The sequence below is a fragment of the Hippoglossus hippoglossus genome, chromosome 22, assembly GCF_009819705.1.
Source record: "Hippoglossus hippoglossus isolate fHipHip1 chromosome 22, fHipHip1.pri, whole genome shotgun sequence".
Lineage (NCBI taxonomy): Eukaryota > Metazoa > Chordata > Actinopteri > Pleuronectiformes > Pleuronectidae > Hippoglossus > Hippoglossus hippoglossus.
The window spans coordinates 425,860-435,489 of record NC_047172.1 but is presented as its reverse complement, the minus strand read 5'-3'; the positions used below and the strand labels follow the sequence as shown (position 1 = coordinate 435,489).

At 45.2% G+C, this 9,630-nt stretch overlaps 2 protein-coding genes across 6 annotated transcripts in view; both read left to right on the top strand.

The window, feature by feature from the left end:
* The window catches only part of baz1a (bromodomain adjacent to zinc finger domain, 1A), a 17,421-nt gene extending 16,980 nt beyond the window's left edge, over window positions 1-441 (top strand). For all 5 annotated transcript variants that reach the window (XM_034575782.1, XM_034575777.1, XM_034575781.1 and 2 more), the window contains one exon: window positions 1-441. This exon is cut by the window's left edge and continues 233 nt beyond it. The gene's annotated coding sequence lies outside the window, so the exon portion shown is untranslated.
* A 2,471-nt stretch (window positions 442-2,912) lies between these two features.
* cfl2 (cofilin 2 (muscle)) lies at window positions 2,913-8,898 on the top strand. Its single transcript, XM_034575798.1, has 4 exons — window positions 2,913-3,069; window positions 6,851-7,158; window positions 7,648-7,724; window positions 7,918-8,898. The coding sequence occupies exons 1-4, from the start codon at window positions 3,067-3,069 to the stop codon at window positions 8,028-8,030; spliced, it is 501 nt and encodes a 166-aa protein (XP_034431689.1). The 5' UTR covers window positions 2,913-3,066; the 3' UTR covers window positions 8,031-8,898.
* Window positions 8,899-9,630: the final 732 nt, after the last annotated feature.

Genomic DNA, 9,630 nt, shown 5'->3' with positions numbered 1-9,630 from the left:
GGCGGGATTTAGAAGCTGCAAGTGTTTCCATCCTGATGTACTAACAAGGCGTTGATATTATTGTTGACATAATCGCACCTTCATGACCTCTGACCCCAGAGCCCCCGCAGGCCACAGTGTCTTTAAGGAGACTGAAGGGATCACAGGTCATGAAGTTCCACATTCAAAAGGAACCAAACATTAAATTAATGTTACAACCACAAGCTTGTGTCGATTCAAGCTCACCTGAGACGGGCGTGTTCTGGAAGCTTCGCCCTCTCACCGCTGGATAAAACTTGTAGATTTCCTCCGACCTGCTGACGTTCAAGCTGTTTTTGTCTGGTGTGTGTGGACAGACGTGGACGTGTAGCGCAGGGACATTCCTGTGGTGCTGTAGGACAGTAGAGATAGTAGAGTCCCAGAAAAGCAAAAACCACTCATTAAACTTAAGCTTTGCACTGACAGTAAAAAACCAGATCAGGCCGTTTGTGTTTGCTCAGGGACAAAATGTTTGATTTGAGGAATATTTGGTAACAGTGCAGCAGGTTTTCACGCCGCGCGGCGGCTTCAGGCTCGTTATGGACGTCAAAATGTCTCTGGATCAAATGAGACATTTAATTGATGTGGTTAATCAATTGTGACGCTTTAATTTTAAAATCCAATCATCACATCGTGTTTGAAAAAGCTTCATTAGTTCCAAAACTAATGAAATCTTCAGTGTCAACAAACCATGTTAATGACGCTGCAGGTGTTTCAAAATGGCCGACACTGATTTATTAAAATCTTTACATTGTGTAGACGAGGGATTCATATTCAGACAGAATTTATACTTAAGAAACCGAAACTGGAAAATCCATTTCACTTTCACTTTGTTTAATTTGATCTTGATTCTGACTGAAATCCTTTATTTTGGAGGTTTGGGTTAAACCAGACGTCCCTCGTGCCGTCGTCTTATTGGAGGAAACTCGTGAGCCAAACTTGGCTTGTTTCAAACATGGAAATGAAAATTGGATTTTAAAAGCTTCCGTCACAGTTTGATGCTGATGACCTGATGACCTTTGACCTGAGTCGCCGTGGCCTCTGTGGATTTGTTGTTTTTGTATTTTGAATTTAGTCGTTTGTTTGGCTGCATTTGTTTAGTTTTTTTTTTTTCTGTTGTGTCTGGAGGTGGGGGGGTCAGGCTGTAAAACTACACTGGAGCCGCTGCAGCGCCCCCTACCTCTGTATTTATTTAGTTTCTGCGTTGTCTTTATTTATGACTGATTGATGCTCTCAGCCTCCGGATGATCTCTCACCTGTTTGATGTTCTAATGTAAAAATAAATGGACTTTTTATAACCACCTGCTGCCTGTTGATACACACACACACACACACACACACACACACCTACTCCATTGATCTACTCTAGTCTTGATCATAGTTACTATGGGTTAATCCTTTCCTACCTTAACTCAACCTAAATCTGTTCTTAAGCTAAATATAACGAAAGCCCCAGTAGGTGGCGCTGTGGTGACTTATCCACCATATGTAACGTGTTAACTAATGTGAGAACAATGGTAAATATCAACGTTCCTACAGAGGATATTCAAATCATTGTTGCTTCTTAGAACGGAATCAGACTCATCTCTGAGGAAGATGAGTCTGAGCAACATCAGCCTGGATGGACACGACGTCCCCGAGCTGCCCATCAGGTCTCGTAGAGCAGTTTAATGCACCAAGACAAGCTGGAGACCCTCAGAGTCCAGAGACACATCTGTACCAGCTGTTGGTCACTGACCACAGGATGGGGATTGAACATTTGGACATTACAGTGGACATTTTGGGCCACGTTCAACAGGGAAGAGGAGGTTCGGGCCTCAGTCGGAGTAGAACCCTGTGGAACAAGGCAACTCCTGCAGAGCGGTGAAAAGTGGAAGTCCGGCGTCCGGAAGAGGCAGCAAGATGTTCAAAGGCTGTCACTCAAACCAGACAGGGGCAGTGGATGAAAGGGGAAAACATAGAGGAAAGAAAGATCAGCTGGAAGGACCTGTGGGGAATGGAAGCGAGCAGGATTAGCTTCCTGCTTAGGAACCTATGATGTCCTTCCCTCACCTAAGAACATAGAAGATCCATCCTGCCCACTATGCCTAACTCCTGCTACCCTCATCCCCACAGGTTGTAAAATAAGTCTCTCCCAAGGTGGGTACATGATGAGACGCAACCAGGTCCTCGCATGCATGGCAGCAACAATGGACACAAAAAGAACGGCTACCACCAAAGACATCGAACGCAGTTCAAAGGACAACTTTAGTCCGTGAGGTGGAACCGGGACAGAGGTTCTCCTCCACTGGCCAGGAGTGGTCAGGTGGAGAAAGCCCCAGACTGGGAGATGCTGGTGGACGTGGGCCAGCGGCTCCCAGTCCCATCACATGTCACCACCACCCTGCACCTCGTCCACTTGGTAGAATTGACAGAACCCTGGAAGGGTGATGTTGATGAGGGTCCACAGCTGAAGACATGTCCCTAACATCCAATAACATGGACAATGTCTACATTGGTGCAGGAGAACATACAAGGGACATTCTCCATCTTGTCCTATGTTCTAAACTGGGACATAGAGGTAATGACGTCTGATCTACTGAGCACACACACACACACACACACACACACACACACACACACACACACACACACCTACCTTTTTCAGGTAACATATATTCCTCATTATGCCAGTACACCTCATATACCATATTTATTGTATGTTGATATGATTTATATATCTTAATATATATACATTAATTCAAAATATTTGACCCAAGCAGATTGATCAGAGTTTAAACCCTGAGGTTAGTTTAGGTTAGTTTAAACCCTGAGGTTAGTTTAGGTTAGTTTAAACCCTAACCCAGTGAACACTGTACTAACCCTGCAGCAGTGAACACGTGTGTGGTGGTACAGTGGACCGGACCGTGCTGAGAGTGTCACAGGTCTGATCCCCGTGTGGCCCCGCCCTCCCTGCTCCTCCTCCGGTCGACCGGCCACATTCCCGCTACCTTCCTCCGTGACAAGCACCGATCTGACGGCGAAGCAGCGGACGACCCCCGGGACAACATGGTAAGAAGCTCCGGAGCCGCTCCCCCGGCTCCCCTGTGTCTGTGTAGCGGGCCCGGGTCGCTCCGGCGGCGGGCCCCGCTTCTCCGGAGGACCGTTATGTGGCTCCGCGGGTAGCGTCATGTCTGCTAGCATGGCTGCCGCTCCCGGTGGTTAGCGGCTCTGGCCTCGACACCGACCCCGTTATTCGGTGTGTCGGGTCCAGACAAACCTCTTCCGGCCTCGGGGACTAGTGTGGGGACACTAACGGGCTGTTAACACTCGCATTTACCCTCCTAACGGTCCGTACCCGGGCCGGGCCGCGCCGGGCCGGGCCGGGCCTCAGGCCGTGTGGCTCGGGGCGGCCATCTTACTCCGGCTGGCTGCGGGTTACTCAGCTCAGCTGGAGCCAGGACCCGGTCTAACCTGGACCGGGTCACTTACAGGAGCGGGTTAGTTAGTGCGGGTTAGTTCAGAGTCGCTGCTGTGTGAAGGCCTGAAGGCTGCATTCACTGGAACTAGTTACTGCAACTAACCAGCACCAGTAACCAGTCAGACTAACCAGTACCAGTAACCAGTCAATGATCAGAGGAGCCAGATATAATAATAATTTAACATTGTGTCTTTATTAAAGTAAAATGAATATTTAGAGTTTTTGTTAGTTGCTCTGACTAAACATACTAGTGATAAGTTAACCAGTAGTAGAGAGTATTAGTTACTTCGTTAATTTGTCTCTAAAGTGCATTTAGAACTTTAATGTCACAGAGTTAATGATTTATTCAGATCACATGATTTATTTGACTGATGGTTAAACTAGTATTTAGCCGTTTAGCTTGAGTGAGTAAAAAGATCAATGAATTGATCAACTAGTTTCAGATGAGTAGTTTATCAGCTGATCACAGTGCGATGTGTCGGAGAGTCACCATCCAGATAACCAATTTGATTCAGTTGAGTTGTGAAGGTGGATTTAGGTTCTAGTTACGATTCAGAAATTGAATTTGGATGAAGTCACCAGATATAAATAAACTCATATGAAAGTTGTTTTATTTCACTGAAGAAGTGTCAGAACTTTTCCTTTATTCACTGGGGGATAAAAACAATAATTGTATCAGGGCTCTTATTGTTTAGAGTTTCCTGTGAAGAGCAGATGTGAAACTGCTGATCTGTTCTTACTGGAGGATTTATTATTCATGTGTGTTGGTTTGATTCCGGGGAACAAAGCAGGATGTTACAGACCCGTCAGCCTCAGTGTGGATAGGACCAAAGGACCAGGAGTGATGTGGATAATAACACATGATATATAAACATATTTATACATTAGTGTGAGATTTAAATGACATTTACATGTCTGATGAAGTTTCCCTCTGTTAGCATCAGTCTGTCGTGTCCGTTAGACACGATGTTAATCATCCGATAATCGTTTCAGGTCGTTTCCTCAGAGTCTGAAGCTTCATGTTTGTTCCATAGTTTCATCTGATCTGTTACTTTTAGTTTCACATTGTAATTTAATCTAAAGAATTTAGTCTGACAAACGTACGTCCTGTCGTCATCACCTACGTGGGCGGAGTCTACTTATACTTGACTCTGATTGGTTTGTAGATGGCGTCTGACATGGGCGTGTTGTCAGGTGGGGGGGTGGTAGTCTTTCTGTTTGAATGGAGGAAATAAATGAAGCTTCATCTGGTTGCAATGGTGACATGATGATGGTATCACTACCAGCATCAGCCCCTTCAGGCGCAGTACTGCACAGTACTCTACAGTACTGCACAGTACTCCACAGTACTGCACAGTACTCTACAGTACTGCACAGTACTCCACAGTACTACAGTACTGCACATTAGTTCAAATGCACCAACTGAACGTCCTTTTGGTTCTAACATTATATCGTCGGAGGTGAAGACTGCAGCTGCTTCTTCTTCTTCTTCTTCTTCTTCTTCTATTGTTTAATGCTGGCTCTACTTCCTGTGATTGGTCCAAACTATCCAACAAAGTGTTTTCACTTCAAAGCAACAGAACCTTGGTTCAGTTTGATCCAGACCCAGAACACCTCTTCTGGTATTTAGGTTCAGTCTGAAGGTCTGAACCAAACCAGGTGTGAACGAGTCCTGAGTCCCTTCTTCGTCACCAGCTCCAGCTTCTGGGGAAACATCAGCACTTTGAACCAGGACCTCAGCTTCTGTCATTATCGATCTGTCGGCTCCTTTCCCAGTGAATTGTCTGATCTGGACAAAGGGTCAGAGAATCCAATGTGTGCAGGTGACGTCTGGATTTAGATTCAGACTGAAAGGAAACAAGGCTTTGTAACTTTATCTGTTGCCACAATGACATAAATGCTCATCAGAATAGTTTCCGATTGTTTCTCTGACGGATCTTTGCACACGTCATCGAGGGCTGAGACTTCATTATTGCTCTTTAACAGCTGTGACGTCACTAATCAGCTGATTCATCAGCTGTTTGTCCATCTGCTTATTTTAGTTCATTTATTTTTAACAAAATCATAAAAAAGTGACCTCAAAATGTCTGGTTTTATTCAAGCAGCATTTCAAAAGATTCAGTTTATGGTGATATTGTCGGAAGTTTTCTCAACTGACCCAAAACCCTGTAATTATTCATTTGACCAGGATTTAAAAAATATCATCTTTCCAGAGAGTCTGAAAATATTTGGCCTCTTTTTTACAATTGATGAAATAGAACTTGATTGACACAATTTAATTATTCAAATGACTAATACAGGATACAGAAATAGTTATATTCAGCTCTACTTGGCATCGCACAAATTAAAAGTGACAATTCTTTTGGATGAAGACTTGGATGGAATAAATCATCCATCATCACATTAATTAGCAGCTGATGTTGAGTCATGGGACTCCTGGTGGCAGCAGAGACCCGCGGATCCCAGGTTCTAATGGATCAGCTGAGGTGTGTTAGTCCAGCGGGAGTCAGCTGATTCATTTAAAGGAACATTCTGTGAAACCGTCTCTGTTCACACTGTCACAGACGGAAGATCTACCACAACAACTTCTCACAGGAGACGCATGATGTTCTCACTGTTACTGTCCTCGAGTGTTTTAATACGCTTTCAGTGAATCTAAAAGTTCTGCATTAACAGAGGTCAGAGGTCAGTTCTAAAAACCTGCTGACTCATGCTGCTGTTACTGTGTCACGCTCTGACAGCCAATCACAGGCACTCGGCTCCCCCCTCAGAGCTGTGAACTCCCAGTGAGTGATTTCCACATCTGTAAATAACAAACATTACAAACAGGAAAAGATGCAGAGTGAAGTGGAGTTGGTGATTGATTTCAGTTTTGTGTTTAACAGCGGACTAATGAGTGAAGGGGCGGGGGGGCGGTGAATCAATCGTATTGATCACATGATGAAACGCAGGTTTAAAGTGCATCCTCCGGGGATTCAAACCCACAAACTGCTTTTAAAGTTGTACAAGTTGATAAAGTCCCACAGACGTCGTCCTGAACATGAATTCAAATGACGTAGTGTTTCAGAATGCTGAGTCATCACATTCGACAGTAAACAAAGTGGGGCTGGGGCTTCCCCTCCACTGTCTACGATGGTATTATTACTTCCTGTGATGTCATTTCCTGCAGCATCTTCAAATGTCTCTAAAATCTGAATAACCTCAGCTAAAAGGTTCTGTGAGTTATTAAACCATAATAAACAATAAAAGTACTGAAAGTATGTTAGAAATTAAAAGATCTGACATGTTTTTTCATCAATAAACACTGAAACATTGATCCTATAGATTCTAAATATAGAAACATGAACTAAATATGGTATGTGTCCTTTGTAGGCGTCAGGTGTGACAGTGAACGATGAGGTCATCAGAGTGTTTAACGACATGAAGGTGAGGAAGTCTTCGACCCTCGATGAGGTGAAGAAGAGGAAGAAGGCGGTTCTGTTCTGTCTGAGCGAGGACAAGAAGAAGATCATCGTGGAGGAAGGGAGGCAGATCCTGGTGGGTGACATCGGCGAGACCGTGGAAGACCCCTACGCCTCCTTCGTCAGTCTCCTCCCCCCCGACGACTGCAGATACGGCCTGTATGACGCCACCTACGAGACCAAGGAGTCCAAGAAGGAGGACCTCGTCTTCATCTTCTGGTACAGTGCTCTTCTTCGCTCCAGGACCAGACTCTGATCCATCTATCAGCTCATTGTGTTTACAGTTTCAGTCGCGATCTGATTACAACACAGTCATTGACCTTATTGATCAGAGCCGATAGGAGCAGAGCTCACAGGGATGAGGTCCTGTTCAGGACTTGGGGTGTATCTTCTGTGTCAGCTCTGTGATTGGGCGTACTCTGAGAGTCTAATGACCATCTGAAGTAGTTTTTCTGCTGATTCGGCAGAGAGCTCCTCTCGTCCCTCTTGATCAGTAAAGTTAGTCAGTTATGTGAGCGGAACGATCACCAGAGTGGAAACGTTTTGTGTTTGAGCAGTTGTAAGGTGCAGGGGTTTTAAGACATTCGAACAAGTTGCCGTGTCAGATTTATTTGAACCAGTAACGCAACAACACAATATCCACCATTTATTTCACCCACAAAGAACATGCACACGACCACTGTTCTCTTGCGTTGTGTTCTTCCTCAGGGCTCCGGATGGTGCTTCAATGAAGAGTAAGATGATCTACGCCAGCTCTAAAGATGCCATCAAGAAGAAGTTTACAGGTGAGTCGTCACCTGCTGAGGTCCAACACAAAGATCCTCCTGTGAGGCGGTGTCTCACTCTGTGTCTCAGCTCGTTCAGGATCTTTGTAGCTCAGATGTGATTTGTAGTTCGGCTGTGATGAATGTTGAGTTCAGGTGCGTCTGCTCCTGTGTGTGTCCCTGAGCCTCAGTGACCTCAGGTGTGTCTCCCCAGGTATCAAACACGAGTGGCAGGTGAACGGGTTGGACGACATCCAGGACCGCGCCACGCTGGCTGAGAAGCTGGCCGGTAACATGGTGGTGTCTCTGGAGGGCAAGCCGCTGTGATGTCGCGGCGGCGAGCCGAGCGGAGCCAAGCCAACCGCCGTGCCATCCGGACCGAAGCACCTGACCCCACCTGAACACCGCCGCTTCACCCAGCAGCTTGCTCTGTCTGTATTCATGTCCTGAAGGAGTTAGTGTCTTTAGGCCTTGTTCTTGTTTTTTGTTCTTTTTGCTTTTTTCCAACATGAAGGAGATCTCATTAACATAATAACGATATGCAAACACCTCCCAGTTTGTTGCCACATGACTCTGTTCACCTGGCAGAAAAAAACAAATTGACCTGCTACCAAACCCCAGGAAGGCTGTCTCTCTCTCACAGCCAGAGTTTTGCCAAAAAGTCGATGTGAAGGAAGCAGCCGCATGCTCGGAGGCGAGCAACGCAACACGCCGCCAAGCTCCGCCTCCTGCAGCACACGCGTTTTTACATATGACTTTATTTATTATTGTAAAGTGTTGTTTCTTCTCCAGTATGTTCACACCAGGCAGACACATTGTTAGACTATGCATCCAGAAGAGAAGATTATCCAGCACTTTGTGTTGAAACACTACAGCTTGAGACAGAAAAGATCCTGACGTTAAATTCTCTGTATTTATGTCACCACGTAACGTTTGTTTACCTCAGTTTTCATTCCTGTCAGACTCGCGTCATTCTAGCTGTTGGTCGCCGCTTTACTTTCAGTTTGAATGTAACTGTCACACCAGAGTTAGAGTGCACTTTTATTTTGTAAAGAAACACTACAGGAAGCAGATTTGACCCCAGCAGAGAGACGACCCCACAACAACAACAACACAACGACATCTGGAGCCTTAAAGTGGAACGTTGTTTCTGAGATCACAGGAAGCCACTTTGCAATAAAAGCCTGTGGCAGATCTGATGATGCCTCCTCTCGTCTCTGCTTCCACCAATCAGAGAGCTTCCTCCCGCAGGTCGCCCGCCTGCTGCACAGACGTTCCACACAAACGGCTGTCGGCCACGTTCTGTTGGCTCCTATGAGTGAAAACAGTCAGTAACACCGAGAACTTGCAGAACCTCAGTAGAACCTCTGTGAGTAGAACTCGTGTAACTCATTGGAACCAGCTGAGGAACCTCGGTACAACAGCTATGCTCTAATATAACTGGAAAACAGACATCAGCAAAACCTCAGGAGAACCGTTATGACTCCAGTAGAACCTTGGTACATCTATTGTGAATTTGATAGAACAGATACTGTCAGGCAGACCCTACAATAACATTCATTCAGTAGAAAGCCAATAGAACCAATACAGCATCAGAACATCAGTAGAACTTCAGTGCTTAATGAACATTCAGTAGAATTCCATTCAAATTATTTGCAAATTGAGCGCAACAGCTACGTTTCTTTAGAACCAACAGAACCTCAATGACCTCACTGGAACCTCATTTAGAACCACGATGACAAAAGCAGAATCTCATCAGATCTGCTAACAAACTCAGAACCTTGTTAGAATCTCAGAATTAGAAACATGATCAGTAGAACCACAGAACCATTACAAACATAATAGTTCAGCCATAGCAGACGCCCATTAGAACCAGAATGTTCCCAATAAAACCAGTATGACCTGAAGAGGTGAACTGTAGACCCAT

Excerpts from the sequence above, each read along its gene's own strand:
- cfl2 (XM_034575798.1), top strand. Across the intron at positions 7,159-7,647 it reads GACCTCGTCTTCATCTTCTG|GGCTCCGGATGGTGCTTCAA; the intron begins GTACAGTGCTCT and ends GTTCTTCCTCAG. Across the intron at positions 7,725-7,917 it reads CATCAAGAAGAAGTTTACAG|GTATCAAACACGAGTGGCAG; the intron begins GTGAGTCGTCAC and ends GTGTCTCCCCAG.